The sequence below is a fragment of the Phocoena phocoena genome, chromosome 21, assembly GCF_963924675.1.
Source record: "Phocoena phocoena chromosome 21, mPhoPho1.1, whole genome shotgun sequence".
NCBI lineage: Eukaryota > Metazoa > Chordata > Mammalia > Artiodactyla > Phocoenidae > Phocoena > Phocoena phocoena.
In genome coordinates, this window is record NC_089239.1 from 3,035,017 (window position 1) to 3,052,510 (window position 17,494).

The window sequence follows — 17,494 nt, forward strand, 5'->3', positions numbered from 1 at the left end:
TGATTGTTCTCTGGCAGGTGTACCATAGGTTCACCAAGAATCACAGGTTTTACAGCATAAACAGTCAGCTCAAGTTCTTGTTGTCTCACATAGAACATGCTGTGCTCTCCAAAGTGGGTGCTGCTTTGTAAAAATCTTTACAAAGGCTAATGTTAATTTTCTTCAAACCAAGAAGTAGAAAATAGGAAAGAAAATTCTATAAATTTGAGTTTTGATAATATTAAGAGTCACAGGTCCCTAAAAACTTAAGGGCCCCCTCAAGAAAATGTTTTCATTTTGTATTTGTTGGTATATAGATGTAAAAGGATAAACTACATCTTAAGTGTTTTCAGTGCCTGATCTATTATTAAAAATTACTTCAATGAACAAGAATCTAATCATCCATGGATGTTGTCTGTCCAGTCATTAGACAGTTCAACATAATCAAAATCCTGAAAATATGGGAAAGGAATCTTTGCAATAAATAGTGCAAAAAAAAGAGAGACCCTTATATCATACACAAAAAGTAGTAACTGAGAATGCGTCATAGACCTAAATATAAGCATTAAAACTATAATACTTCTGGACGAAAACAGAGGAGAAAATCTTAGAGACCCTGAGTTTGGTAAAGGTTTCTTAATACAATTAAAAAAAAAAAGTGAACTTAAAAAAATATATTAAATAATAAGTATTTAATAATTAAAACTTTAAAAATATTTGCTCTGCAAAGACACTATTAAGAAAAAAAAAGGGAAGCCACAGGCTGGGAGAAAATATTTTAAAACATACATCTGAGAAAGAACTTGTATTTAGAATATATAAAGAACTCTAAATTTAATAAGATGAAAACAATTCAATTAAAAAATAGGAAAAACCCACAAAACACAACAAAGGACACTACATAATGATCAAGGGATCAATCCAAGAAGAAGATATAACAATTGTAAACATTTATACACCCAACAGAGGAGCACCTCAATACATAAGGCAAATGCTAATAGCCATAAAAGGGGAAATCGACAGTAACACAGTAATAGTGGGGGACTTTAACACCCCACTTACACCAACAGATAGATCATCCAGACAGAAAATTAATAAGGAAACACGACCCTTAAACGACACATTAGACCAATAGACTTAATTAATATCTACAGGACATTCCAGCCGAAACCAGCAGAATACACTTTCTTCTCAACTGCACACAGAACATTCTCCAGGATAGATCACATCTTGGGTCACAAACCAAGCCTCGGTAAATTTAAGAAAACTGAAATCGTATCAAGCATTTTTTCCGACAACATTATGAAATTAGAAATCAATTACAGGAAAAAAACTGTACAAAACACAAACACATGGAGGCTAAACAATATGCTACTAAATAACCAAGAAATCACTGAAGAAATCAAAGAAGAAATAAGAAACTAACTAGAAACAAATGACAATGAAAACACAATGACCCAAAACCTATGGGATGCAACAAAAGCAGTTCTAAGAGGGAAGTTTATAGTAATTCAATCTCACCTCAAGAAACAAGAAAAATCTCAAAAAAACAATCTAATCTTACACCTAAAGGAACCAGAGAAAGAAGAACAAACAAAACCCAAAGTCAGTAGAAGGAAAGAAATCATAAAGATCAGAGCAGAAATAAATGAAAGAGAAACAAAAAAACACTAGCAAGGCTCAATAAAACTAAAAGCTGGTTCTTTGAGAAGATAAACAAAATTGATAAACCTTTAGCCAGACTCATCAAGAAAAAAAGGTAGAGGACTCAAATCAATAAAATTAGAAGTGAAAAAGGAGAAGTTATAACTGACACCGCAGAAATACAAAGGATCATGAGACTACTACAAGCAACTATATGCCAATAAAATGGACAACCTGGAAGAAATGGACAAATTCTTAGAAAAGTACAAGCTTCCAAGACTGAACCAGGAAGAATTAGAAAATATGAACAGACCAACCACAAGTAATGAAATTGAAACTGTGATTAAAAATTTTCCAACAAGCAAAATTCCAGGACCAGATGGCTTCACAGGTGAATTCTATCAAATATTTACAGAACACCTAACACAGACCCTTCTCAAACTCTTCCAAAAAATTACAAAGGGAGGAACATTCCCAAACTCATTCTACGAGGCCACCATCACCCTGATACCAAAACCAAAGATATCACAAAAAAAGAAAATTACAGGCCAATATCACTGATGAACATAGGTGCAAAAATCCTCAACAAAATACTAGCAAACAGAATCCAACAACACATTAAAAAGATCATACACCATGATCAAGTGGGATTTACCCCAGGGATGCACGGATTCTTCAATATACGCAAATCAATCAATGTGATACACCATATTAACAAGTTGAAGAATAAAAACCATACAATCATGCAGAAAAAGCTTTTGACAAAATTCAGCACCCATTTATGATAAAAACTCTCCAGAAAGTGTACATAGAGGGAACCTACCTCAACATAATAAAGTCCATATACAACAAACCCACAGCCAATATTGTCCTCAATGGTGAAAAACTGAAACCATTTCCACTAAGATCAGGAATAAGACAAGGGTGCCCACGCTTGCCACTATTATTTAACATAGCTTTGGAAGTCTTAGCCATGGCAATCAGAGAAGAAAAAGAAATAAAAGGAATCCAAATTGGCAAAGAAGTAAAACTGTCACTGTTTGCGGATCACATGATACTATACATAGAAAATCCTAAAGATGCCACCAGAAAACTACTAGAACTAATCAATGAATTTAGTAAAGTTGCAGGATACAAAATTAATATACGCCTTGAAGATGGCGGAAGAGTAAGACGCGGAGATCGCCTTCCTCCCCACGGATACACCAGAAATACATCTACACGTGGAACAACTCCTACAGAACACCTACTGAAGGCTGGCAGAAGACCTCAGACCTCCCAAAAGGCAAGAAACTCCCCACGTACCTGGGTAGGGCAAAAGAAAAAAAGAAAAAACAGAGACAAAAGAATAAGGACGGCACCTGCACCAGTGGGAGGGAGCTGTGAAGGAGGAAAAGTTTCCACACACTAGGAAGCCCCTCCGCGGGCGGAGACTGCGGGAGGCAGAGGGGGGAGCTTCGGGACCGCGGAGTAGTGCACAGCGACGGGTGCGGAGGGCAAAGCGGGGAGATTCCTGCACAGACGATCGGTGCCGACCGGCACTCACCAACCTGAGAGGCTTGTCTGCTCACCCGCCGGGGCGGGCGGGGCTGCGAGCGGAGGCTCGGGTTTCAGTTTTGGACGGAGCGCAGGGAGAAGACTGGGATTGGTGGCTTGAACATAGCCTGAAGGGGTTAGTGCACCACGACTAGCCGGGAGGGAGCTCGGGGAAAAGCCTGCACCTGCCGAAGAGGGAAGAGACTTTTTCTTCCCTCTTTGTTTCCTGGTGCGCGAGGAGAGGGGTTTAAGAGCGCTGCTTAAAGGAGCTCCAGAGACTGGCGCGAGCCGCGGCTAGAAGCGCGGACCCCAGAGACGGGCGCGAGCCGCGGCTAAAAGCGCGAACCCCAGAGACGGGCGCGAGCCGCGGCTAAAACCGCGGACCCCAGAGACGGGCGGGAGACGCTAAGGCTGCTGCTGCCGCCACCAAGGGGCCTGTGTGCGAGCCTCTCCACACCTCTCTTCCGCGGAGCCTGTGTAGCCCGCCACTGCCAGGTTCCCGGGATCCAGGGACAACTTCCCCGGGAGTACGCACAGCGGGCCTCAGGCTGGTGCAACATCACGCCGGCCTCTGCCGCAACGTCACGCCGCCTCTGCTGCCGCAGGCCCGCCCCGCACGCAGTGCCCCTCCTTCCCCCATCCCCCAACCCCCGGCCTGAGTGAGCCGGAGCCCCCGAATCAGCGGCTCCTTTAACCCCGTCCTGTCTGAGCAAAAAACAGACGCCCTCCAGCGACCTACACGCAGAGGCAGGGCCAAATCCAAAGCTGAGCTCCTGTGAGCTGTGAGAACAAAGAAGAGAAAGGGAAATCTCTCCCAGCAGCCACAGAAGCAGCGGATTAAAGCTCCACAATCAACTTGATATACCCTGCATCTGTGGAATACCTGAATAGACAAGGAATGATCCCAAATTGAAGAGGGGGAATTTAGGAGCGAGATCTATGATTTTTTTCCCTTTTCCTCTTTTTGTGAATGTGTACGTATATGCTTCTGTGTGAGATCTTGTCTGTATACTCTTGCTTCCACCATTTGTCCTAGGGCTCTATCTGTCCATGGTTTTTTTAAAAAAAATTTTTTCTTAATAATTAATTTTAATTGTAAAAACTTTATTATACTTTACCTTCGTTCTTTCTTTCTTTCCTTCCTTCCTTCCCTCCTTTAGACAACGAATCACCCCAAATTGAGGAGGTGGTCTCTGAGAGCAAGATTTATGATTTTTCCCCCTTTACCTCTTTTTGTGAACGTGTATGTGTACGCTTCTGTGTAAGATTTTCTCTGTATAGCTTTGCTTCCAACATTTGTCCTAAGGTTCTATCCGTCCCTTTTTTTTTTTCTAAATATTTTTTTAATTCAATAACTATATTATACTTTATTTTATTTTTACTGTATCTTCTTTCTTTGTCTTTTTTCCTTCTTTCCCTCCTTCCTTCCTTCCTTCCTTCCTCCCTCCCTCCCTCCTTTGTTTCCTTCTTTGCTTCTTTCTTCCTTCCTTCCTTCCTTTCCTCCTTTCCTTCTTTCTTTCCTCATACTTCTACTAATTCTCTCTACTTTTTCTCCCTTTTATTCTGAGCCGTGTGGATGAAAGGCTCTTGGTGCTCCAGCCCAGGAGTCAGGGCTCTGCCTCTGAGGTAGGAGAGCCAACTTCAGGACACTGGTCAACAAGAGACCTCCCAGCTCCACATAATATTAAACGGTGGAAATCTCCCAGAGACCTCCATCTTAACACCAGCACCCAGCTTCACTCAACGACCAGCAAGCCACAGTGCTGGACAACCTATGCCAAACAACTAGCAAAACAGGAACACAACCCCACCCGTTAGCAGAGAGGCTGCCTAAAATCATAATAAGGCCACAGACACCCCAAAACACACCACCAGACGTGAACCTGCCCACTAGAGAGACAAGATCCAGCCTCATCCAGCACAACACAGGCACTAGTCCCCTCCACCAGGAAGCCTACACAACCCACTGAAACAACCTTAGCCACTGGAGACAGACATCAAAAACAACGGGAACTACGAACCTGCAGCCTGCAAAAAGGAGACCCCAAACACAGTAAGATAAGCAAAATGAGAAGACAGAAAAACACACAGCAGATGAAGGAGCAAGATAAAAACCCACCAGACCTAACAAATGAAGAGGAAATAGGCAATCTACCTGAAAAAGAATTCAGAATAATGATAGTAAGGATGATCCGAAATCTTGGAAGTAGAATGGACAAAATGCAAGAAACAGTTAACAAGGACCTACAAGAACTAAAGATGAAACAAGCAATGATGAACAACGCAATAAATGAAATTAAAAGCACTCTAGATAGGATCAATAGCAGAATAACTGAGGCAGAAGAACAGATAAGTGACCTGGAAGATAAAGTAGTGGAAATAACTACTGCAGAGCAGAATAAAGAAAAAAGAATGAAAAGAACTGAGGACAGTCTCAGAGACCTCTGGGACAACATTAAACGCACCAACATTCGAATTATAGGGGTTCCAGAAGAAGAAGAAAAAAAGAAAGGGACTGAGAAAATATTTGAAGAGACTATAGTTGAAAACTTCCCTAATATGGGAAAGGAAATAGTTAATCAAGTCCAGGAAGCACAGAGAGTCCCATACAGGATAAATCCAAGGAGAAATACTCCAAGACACATATTAATCAAACTGTCAGAAACTAAATACAAAGAAAGCATATTAAAAGCAGCAAGGGAAAAACAACAAATAACACACAAGGGAATCCCCATAAGGTTAACAGCTGATCTCTCAGCAGAAACCCTACAAGCCAGAAGGGAGTGGCAGGACATACTGAAAGTGATGAAGGAGAAAAACCTGCAACCAAGACTACTCTACCCAGCAAGGATCTCATTCAGATTTGATGGAGAAATTAAAACCTTTACAGACAAGCAAAAGCTGAGAGAGTTCAGCACCACCAAACCAGCTTTACAACAAATGCTAAAGGAACTTCTCTAGACAAGAAACACAAGAGAAGGAAACGACCTATAATAACGAACCCAAAACAATATAGAAAATGGGAATAGGAACATACATATCGATAATTACCTTAAATGTAAATGGACTAAATGCTCCCACCAAAAGTCACAGATTGGCTGAATGGATACAAAAACAAGACCCTTATATATGCTGTCTACAAGAGACCCACTTCAGACCTAGAGACACATACAGACTGAAAGTAAGGGGATGGAAAAAGATATTCCATGCAAATGGAAACCAAAAGAAAGCTGGAGTAGCAATTCTCATATCAGACAAAATAGACTTTAAAATAAGGACTATTAAAAAGGACAAAGAAGGACACTACATAATGATCAAGGGATCGATCCAAGAAGATATAACAATTGTAAATATTTATGCACGCAACATAGGAGCACCTCAGTACATAAGGCAAATACTAACAGCAATAAAAGGGGAGATCGACAGTAACACATTCAGAGTAGGGGACTTTAACACCCCACCTTCACCCATGGACAGATCATCCAAAATGAAAATAAACATGGAAACACAAGCTTTAATTGATACATTAAACAAGATGGACTTAATATTTATAGGACACTCCATCCAAAAACAACAGAATACACGTTTTTCTCAAGTGCTCATGGAACATTCTCCAGGATAGATCATATCTTGGGTCACAAATCAAGCCTTGGTAAATTTAAGAAAACTGAAATTGTATCAAGTATCTTTTCTGACCACAACACCATGAGACTAGATATCAATTACAGGAAAAGATCTGTAAAAAATACAAACACATGGAGGCTAAACAATACACTACTTAATAATGAAGTGATCACTGAAGAAATCAAAGAGGAAATAAAAAAATACCTAGAAACAAATGACAATGGAGACACAATGACCCAAAACCTATGGGATGCAGCAAAAGCAGTTCTAAGGGGGAAGTTTAGAGCAATACAAGCCCACCTTAAGAAGCAGGAAACATCTCGAATAAACAACCTAACCTTGCACCTCAAGCAATTAGAGAAAGAAGAACAAAAAAAACCCCAAAGCTAGCAGAAGGAAAGAAATCATAAAAATCAGATCAGAAATAAATGAAAAAGAAATGAAGGAAACGATAGCAAAGATCAATAAAACTAAAAGCTGGTTCTTTAAGAAGATAAACAAAATAGATAAACCACTAGCCAGACTCATCAAGAAAAAAAGGGAGAAGACTCAAATCAATAGAATTAGAAATGAAAAAGGAGAAGTAACAACTGACACTGCACAAATAAAAAAAATCATGAGAGATTACTACAAGCAACTCTACGCCAATAAAATGGACAATCTGGAAGAAATGGACAAATTCTTAGAAATGCACAACCTGCCAAGACTGAATCAGGAAGAAATAGAAAATATGAACAGACCAATCACAAGCACTGAAATTGAAACTGTGATTAAAAATCTTCCAACAAACAAAAGCCCAGGACCAGATGGCTTCACAGGTGAATTCTATCAAACGTTTAGAGAAGAACTAACACCTATCCTCCTTGAACTCTTCCAAAATATAGCAGAGGGAGGAACACTCCCAAATTCCTTCTACGAGGCCACCATCACCTTGATACCAAAACCAGACAAGGATGTCACAAAGAAAGAAAACTACAGGCCAATATCACTGATGAACATAGATGCAAAAATCCTCAACAAAATACTAGCAAACAGAATCCAACAGCACATTAAAAGGATCATACACCATGATCAAGTGGGGTTTATCCCAGGAATGCAAGGATTCCTCAATATACGCAAATCTATCAATGTGATAAACCATATTAACAAATTGAAGGAGAAAAACCATATGATCATCTCAATAGATGCAGAGAAAGCTTTCAACAAAATTCAACACCGATTTATGATAAAAACCCTCCAGAAAGTAGGCATAGAGGGAACTTTCCTCAACATAATAAAGGCCATATATGACAAGCCCACAGCAAACATCATCCTCAATGGTGAAAAACTGAAAGCATTTCCACTAAGATCAGGAACAAGACAAGGTTGCCCACTCTCACCACTCTTATTCAACATAGTTTTGGAAGTTTTAGCCACAGCAATCAGAGAAGAAAAGGAAATAAAAGGAATCCAAATCGGAAAAGAAGAAGTAAAGCTGTCACTGTTTGCAGATGACATGATACTATACATAGAGAATCCTAAAGATGCTACCAGAAAGCTACTAGAGCTAATCAATGAATTTGGTAAAGTAGCAGGATACAAAATTAATGCACAGAAATCTCTGGCATTCCTATATACTAATGATGAAAAATCTGAAAGTGAAATCAAGAAAACACTCCCATTTACCATTGCAACAAAAAGAATAAAATATCTAGGAATAAACCTACCTAAGGAGATGAAAGACCTGTATGCAGAAAATTATAAGACATTGATGAAAGAAATTAAAATGATATAAATAGATGGAGAGATATACCATGTTCTTGGATGGGAAGAATCAACATTGTGAAAATGACTCTACTACCCAAAGCAATCTACAGATTCAATGCAATCCCTCTCAAACTACCACTGGCATTTTTCACAGAACTAGAACAAAAAATTTCGCAATTTGTATGGAAACACAAAAGACCCCGAATAGCCAAAGCACTCTTGAGAACGAAAAACGGAGCTGGAGGAATCAGGCTCCCTGACTTCAGACTATATTACAAAGCAACAGTAATCAAGACAGTATGGTACTGGCACAAAAACAGAAAGATCAGTGGAGCAGGATAGAAAGCCCAGAGATAAACCCACGCACATATGGACACCTTATCTTTGATAAAGGAGGCAGGAATGTACAGTGGAGAAAGGACAGCCTCTTCAATAAATGGTGCTGGGAAAACTGGACAGGTACATGTAAAAGTATGAGATTAGATCACTCCCTAACACCATACACAAAAATAAGCTCAAAATGGATTAAAGACCTAAATGTAAGGCCAGAAACTATCAAACTTTTAGAGGAAAACATAGGCAGAACACTCTATGACATAAATCACAGCAAGATCCTTTCTGACCCACCTCCTAGAGTAATGGAAATAAAAACAAAAATAAACAAATGGGACCTAATGAAACTTCAAAGCTTTTGCACAGCAAAGGAAACCATAATCAAGACCAAAAGACAACCCTCAGAATGGGAGAAAACATTTGCAAATGAAGCAACTGACAAAGGATTAATCTCCAAAATTTACAAGCAGCTCATGCAGCTCAATAACAAAAAAACAAACAACCCCATCCAAAAATGGGCAGAAGACCTAAATAGACATTTCTCCAAAGAAGATATACAGAATGCCAACAAACACATGAAAGAATGCTCAACATCATTAATCATTAGAGAAATGCAAATTAAAACTACAATGAGATATCATCCCACACCAGTCAGAATGGCCAGCATCAAAAAATCTAGAAACAAAAAATGCTGGAGAGGGTGTGGAGAAAAGGGGACACTCTTGCACTGCTGGTGGGAATGTGAATTGTTTCAGCCACTATGGAGAACAGTATGGAGGTTCCTTAAAAAACTACAAATAGAATTACCATATGACCCAGCAATCCCACTACTGGGCATATACCCTGAGAAAACTGAAATTCAAAAAGAGTCATGTACCAAAATGTTCATTGCAGCTCTATTTACAATAGCCCGGAGATGGAAACAACCTAAGTGCCCATCATCGGATGAATGGATAAAGAAGATGTGGCACATATACACAATGGAATATTACTCAGCCTTAAAAAGAAATGAAATTGAGCTATTTGTAATGAGATGGATAGACCTAGAGTCTGTCATACAGAGTGAAGTAAGTCAGAAAGAAAAAGACAAATACCGTATGCTAACACATATATATGGAATTTAAGGGAAAAAAAATGTCATGAAGAACCTAGGGGTAAGACAGGAATAAAGACGCAGACCTACTGGAGAACGGACTTGAGGATATGGGGAGGGGGAAGGGTGAGTTTTGACAGGGCGAGAGAGAGTCATGGACATATACACACTAACAAACGTAGTAAGGTAGATAGCTAGGGGGAAGCAGCTGCAAGGCTCAGGGATATTAGCTCTGTGCTTTGTGACAGCCTGGAGGGGTGGGATGGGGAGAGTGGGAGGGAGGGAGACGCAAGAGGGAAGACATATGGGAACATATGTATATGTATAGCTGATTCACTTTGTTATAAAGCAGAAACTAACACACCATTGTAAAGCAATTATACCCCAATAAAGATGTTTAAAAAAAAATTAATATACGGTAATCTCTTGTATTCCTATACACTAACAATGAAAGATGAGAAAAAGAAATTAAGGAAACAATCCCATTTACCACTGCAACAAAAAGAATAAAATACCTAGGAATAAACCTATCTAACGAGGCAAAAGACCTGTACGCAGAAAACTATAAGATACTGATGAAAGAAATCAGAGATGACACAAACAGATGGAGAGATATACCATGTTCTTGGATTGGAAGAATCAATATTGTGAAAATGACTATACTACCCAAAGCAATCTACATATTCAATGCAATCCCTATCAAATTACCAATGGCATTTTTCACAGAACTAGAACAAAAAGTTTTACAATTCGTATGGAAACACAAAAGACCTCGAATAGCAAAAGCAATCTTGAGAAACAAAAATGGAGCTGGAAGAACCTGGCTCCCTGACTTCAGACTATACTACAAAGCTAGAGTAATCAAGATAGTATGGTACTGGCACAAAAACAAAATATAGATCAATGGAACTGGATAGAAAGCCCAGAGAAAAACCCACACACGTATGGTCACCTAATCTATGGCAAAGGAGGCCAGAATATACAACGGAGCAAAGACAGCCTCTTCAATAAGTGGTGCTGGGAAAACTGGACAGCTACATGTAAAAGAATGAAATTAGAACACCCCCTAACAGCATACACAAAAATAAACTCAAAATGGATTAAAGACCTAAATGTAAGGCCAGACACTATAAAACTCTTAGAGGAAAACATAAGCAGAACACTCTTTGACACATATCACAGCAAGATGTTTTTTGACCCACCTCCTAGAGTAATGAGAATAAAAACAGAAATAAAAAAATGGGACCTAATTAAACTTAAAATGTTTTGCACAGCAAAGGAAACCATAAACAAGACGAAAAGACACACTCAGAATGGGAGAAAATATTTGCATCTGAAGCAACTGACAAAGGATTAATCTCCAAAATATACAAACAGCTCATGCAGCTAAATATCAAAAAAACAAACAACCCAATCAAAAAATGGGCGGAAAGCCTAAATAGACATTTCTCCAAAGAAGACATACAGATGGCCAACAAACACATGAGAAGTTGCTCAACATCACTAATTATTAGAGAAATGCAAAATCAGAACTACAATGAGGTATCACCTCACACCACAGAATGGCCATCATCAAAAAATCTACAAACAGTAAACGATGGAGAGGTTGTGGACAAAAGGGAACCCTCATGCATTGTTGGTGGGAATGTAAATTGATACAGACACTGTGGAGAACAGTATGGAGATTCCTTAAAAAACTAAGAATAGAACTACCATGTGACCCAGCAATCCCACTACTGGGCATATATCCGAAGAAAACCATAATTCAAAAAGACACATGCACTCAATGTTCACTGCAGCACTGTTTACAACAGCCAGGACATGGAAACAACCTAAATGTCCATCAACAGAGGAATGGATAAAGAAGATGTGATATATAAATATAATAGAATATTACTCAGCCATAAAAAGGAACAAAATTGGGTCATTTGTAGAGACATGGATGGACCTAGAGACTGTCATACAGAGTGAAGTAAGTCAGAAAGAGAAAAACAAATATCATATATCAAAACATATATGTGGAATCTGAAAAAATTGGTATAGAGGATCTTATTTACAAAGCAGAAATAGAGACACAGATGTATGTTTGGATACCAAGGGGGAAGGGGGGCGGTCGGATGAATTGGTAGACTGGGATTGACATATATACACTACTGATACTATGTATAAAACAGATAACTAATGAGAACCTACTGTATAGCACAGGGAACTCTATTCAATGCTCTGTGGTGACCTAAATGAGAAGGAAATCCAAAAAAGAGGGGATATATGTATACATATAGATACATATAGCTGATTTACTTTGCTGTACAGTATAAACTAACATAATATTGTAAAGCAACTATATTCTAATAAAAATAAATAAATAATAGGCAAAAGATTACAGCAAACAGGAGAGGTTGTGGAGAAAGGGAACTCTCCTACACTGTTGGTATAAGCTGGGGCAGCCACCATAGAGAACAGTATTCTAAAAATATCAATAGAACTACCATACGATCCAGCAATCCTACTCCTGGGCATGTATCTGTAGAAAACTCTAATTGGAAAAGATACATGCACTCCAATGCTCACAGCAGCACTATTCACAATAGCCAAGACATGAAAGCAACCTAAGTGTCCATCAACAGATGAATGGATAAAGATGATGTGGTACATACATACAATGGGATATTATTCAGCCATAAGAAAGAATGAAATAATGTCATTTGCAGTAACACGGATGGACATAGAGACTGTCATACTAAGTGAATTAAGTCAGACAGAGAAAGACAAATACCATATGATGTCACTTATAAGTGGAATCTAAAACATGATACAAATGAACTTATTTACAAAAAAGAAACAGACTCATAGACGTAGAAAACAAATTTATGGTTACCAAAGGGGAAAGGAGGTGGGGGGGGGGATAAATTAGGAGACTGATATTAGCAGAGACAAACTACTATGTATATAAACAACAAGGGCCTACTGTATAGCACAAGGAATGATATTCAATATCCTGTGATAAACCATAATGGAAAAGAATATGAAAAAGAATATATATGTATAACTGAATCACTTTGCTGTACAGCAGAAATTAACACATTGTAAATCAAGTATACTTCAATAAAATGTAAGTAAACATAAACATTTTCAAAATTCCTATATTGATAAATGAAAGAATACACTGTTAACAGTGTTTAATGATGCCTTTAGCTAACTGAAATAATACCAACAGCTAAAATTTCTTGTAAGCTCACTATGCTCCAGGTACTCTAAACATATAGGTAGTTTCCCCAACTTACAGATAAGAGAACTGAGGTACAGGAAGGTTATGGGCCCAAGGTCAAGCATCTATTAAGGGACAGCCAAGATTCAAAGGCAGGTGTGGCCACAAACTCCTAACCCCACCTGTGCCTCATTGGCTTGACCCAGTGCCCGTGGGTGGGGAAGTGTGCGGACGTGAGCGTGTGGCCACCAGCGTGTGGACACGGTCTGGCCAGCCGCCCCTCAGAGGGTCCCACAGTCCCAGGGATGTCCCAGATCCCAGAGTCATGGTGGGGCACTGGGCTTGCACACCCAGAAATTAAAAACAAACAAAAAAAGATTACAGCAAACAATTCACCAAAGAAGATCTATATATGTATGCATATATATATATATATATATACAGTAAATGTATATAAATACAAGAAATACAAGAAAAGATTCCCGACATCACTAGTCATTATAGAAATACAAATAAAATCTACAATGAGCACCACTAGACGGCCACTAGAATGGTTATAATTAAAAAGAGCAACCCCAGCAAGTGCTGGTGAGGCCATGGTGCAATTGGAACACTGACAAGCTGCTTGTAAAAACATAAATGGTACATCCGCTTTGGAAGCAGTTTGGTAGTTTCTTAAATATTAAACTTACACCTGCCACATGTTGCAGCCATTTCACCCCTAGCTGGAACTTCACCCCAGAGAAATGGCAGCATGTGCCCACACAAAGATGTAGACACTGATGTTCACAGCAGCTCTATTTCTAACAGCCCCAAACTACAATAACCCAGGAGTTCCTCAGCAGCCGACGGATGGATGGATTGTGGTATATCCATACAATGGAATATGCATGGACTATATTAAGACAGGCAACAACATGAATAAATCTCAAAATTTTATGTTGCATGAAAGAAGCCACACCCTCTCCTTCAAAAAATAAAACATACTGTAAGCCCATTTATGGGCTTAAATGAAGAGATCTGCTATTTCTCTCAGCATCCACACTCTACTGGCTTTCCCTGTGCCTCTCTGGTCCCTCTGCTGGTAGATGTTCTAACCAACAACTAAACGTCAGAGTTCTTCAAGGCTCAGGCTACACAGTTTTCTTCTTACCCTATACTCTTCCCTGAGTGATTTAATCCACACTCATGGCTTCAATTAAGAAACACCCAAATTGATATATCTGGTTTGGACTCTTCTGAATGCTAGACCTGGGGAGACAACTGCTAACTTAGAAATTTTCACAATTTCTCTGTAGCACTTGTTATACTAGCAGTTTTGTTTCCTTGGTCATTTAACATCTGTTTTTCCCCAGGTTATAAACTCTCTGAACACAATTACCCTGTGGACTGTGGCTCAGCCTTGCATCACCAGTGCTGGATGCAGAGTAGCCGTTCAATAAACATCAAACTGACAAAGGAGGAAGCTTCTGTGAAGCTGTTATACAATTATTTAAATAGACAATATAAAACAACATGAATGAATCACACAGACATTATGTTGAGTGAAAGAAGTCAAACACAAAAGAGTATAAACTGCATGATTCCACTTATAAGAATGATGGTGTAGAAATCAGAACCATGGCTATCTTTGAGGCAAGGGGTATGGATTAGGGAGGGGCATGAGGGGGACTATTTGGGGGCTCAAAATGTTATGTAGTTCAGTCTGGGTGGTGGTTACATGGACGTGTGTATACATGTGTGCATATACATACGATATATACATACTACACACAAAGTAATCACTTCTTTTAGGATGCTTTTTGGTCTACATTATACCACAACAAAAGGAAAAAAGGAATGCGTTTTGGGAAAAAAATGTAAAAAACTAAATATTGATGAGAAATATGCCCACAAGACTTTCGTAAATGAGAAATAACCACTCTGCAGAACATAATGCATGTTATGATCCTGATCTGGTAAAATAATATATTCATACAGTCTTTCTTCTGGTTTCTACAATAGAAATCCTACCCAAACTAACAAGCAAAAAATTCATTTAATGACACACACCTGGAAAGCTCACGTAGCTAGGCCCACTTGCCCACAAATAATTTTTATTAAGAACTGCACTGAAACTCTCTAGACCAGGGGTCCCCAACCCCCAGGCCGTGGACCACTACCAGCAGGAGGTGAGTGGCAAGCGAGTAAGCGAAGCTGCATCTGCCGCTCCCCATCACTCCCCATCACCCGCATTACCGCCTGAACCATCAGCCCCATCGCTCGCATTACCGCCGGAACCAACCTCCCCATCACCCGCGTTACGGCCAGAACCAACCTCCCCATCACTCGCATTACCGCCTGAACCATCCCCCACATCGCTCACGTTACCGCCTGAATCACCACTCCCCCACCATCCATGGTAAAACTGTCTTCCACGAAACTGGTCCCTGGTGCCAAAACGGCTAGGGACCGCTGCTCTAGACGATTCAAAAGCTAAGCGTTATTAGGGCACCACTCAAAAGTGTCCACGAAAATCACAGGACCGCTCTTCTCTGTGCTAGAACCCGGGCTGGTCAGTTTCAAGCGAGCCTTCTTGAGCTCTGCCAGAAAGTCTGCATGCCTATATGTCTGGAGAGATGTAAGGTGCAGAAGAAAGGTACAGCAAGCTATAGTTTTCAAACATGAACTGCCAGTGTGAAAGGCAGGTAGATTCTCTGAAATGCAGGCATTTGAGAAGCTTCCAGACGGGCAGCTCTACACAGCTCACTGCAAGGGGAGCAACGGCAAGAATCCTTTAGCGATGATACGGATTCTCAACAGAGCTGCAGGAAATCTCAGCAAGTCCCATGTAAATTCTTTAGTGTCTCAGGCTGACAAGGGCTCAGGGCTTCAAAAGACAGAAGTATCCCCCAAATCACATCAAACTTACTGACATCTTAAATTCACAGGTAATCCTCTATTTGAAAAATTCCTAGGTCAAAAGTTGAAGACAGCCATACAATATCAATTTTACAACTATTATGTTTTCACCCTGCCTCTAGGTGGAGCTTACACTGTGTGTGTGTGTGTGTGTGTGTGTGTGTGTGTGTCTGTCTGTCTGTCTGTCTGTCTGTCTGCAGACGGGTGTGGGGGGAAGCAGCAGGTAACAAATAAGCAAGCAAAATACATGGTATACGATGTGGTGTTACCTACTTCTGAGAAGCGTACGGAAGGTTAAAAGGGAAACGGAGCACAGGGCATGGCTATCGCTTATTTTCTAGGGGTGGGCAGGGAGGGCCTCGCTGGTAAGACAACGTCTGAGCAGAGCCCTAAAGACAGAGTAAACCTCTCAGATCCTTCTATGATGGCAAAATCTGGACGCTAACAGGAAAATGTCTGCCAAGCTTACACTGAAAACCACAGGAAGAAAGAATTCTGCTGAAACCGTTGGAGTACTGCAGCAATTGCAGCCCTAACTACCCCTGCAGCCGGTCCATCTGTGCCTAAACAAGCACAGGCTGCCGGAACCACCTGTGCTGCTCAGTTCTCGGTCTCCATGCAACACGTGTTTCATGCGAGCACTTTATTTTTTTGCCCATATTTTCAATCTAATAAATAGCCAGGTATAATAAGATACAAAAAGATAAAGCAATTTATTCTTACATCTTTTGGAGAACCTGGGCCATCACAACCCCATTCGTTAAATCTTCCACGGTCTGGCATGGTGCATCCACATTAAATGTCTGGATCTGGAAAAAGGAAATTAAAAAAAAGGAAAAAAGATTCCATGGTTAACCATATAGAAGAATTCTTAGACTTCTTCTACCTCATCTTGGGAGTTGAATACGTTTTAAAAAGCAGAACACTGTGAAATGTTTTCCCTCACGGGAAGTTTCCTGCAGCTTGCTATTGCAATTTTTTCCTTTTGGTAAAAGAGAGAAGGTGGTGGACACTGGGTGGCTTCCCCGCATTCACCCTCCTCACAGATAACCATCTAAGAAAGTCACGGTACCGTCATCCCCTCTGCCAGTGACTGGCTCATGGGTGCACAGGCAAAGACAATTTGGACCAAACAGATGCAAACAGAGGCTTACTTGGGCTTCCGGGAAAGAAAAGCCAACCTCCCCTTGGTGTGAATAAGCATGCTGGTTGCTTCAATTGCCACAAGCAGTCATCTTGTTGACCGTTAGGATGAGGCCAATGCAGTGGATGGCAGAGAAGAGGAACAGAAAGAACGGGGTCCTTGAGGCCAAAAGTGAGCCACTAAACTAAAAACCTTGAGGCCTCCTATTATGTGAGATACATTTCTTCTTTGTGCCCGGCCAAGCTGAGATTTCTTTTACTCAGAACCAAAATATCTTTATACAGAT

General features: G+C 40.1%; 1 protein-coding gene across 1 annotated transcript in view; it reads right to left on the reverse strand.

The window, feature by feature from the left end:
• HOOK3 (hook microtubule tethering protein 3) overlaps window positions 1-17,494 on the reverse strand; it is a 101,991-nt gene that overhangs the window by 76,410 nt on the left and 8,087 nt on the right. The window contains exon 2 of the mRNA XM_065899914.1: window positions 16,788-16,873. Coding sequence (XP_065755986.1) covers window positions 16,788-16,873 — 86 coding nt within the window. The remainder of the gene's footprint in view (window positions 1-16,787; window positions 16,874-17,494) is intronic.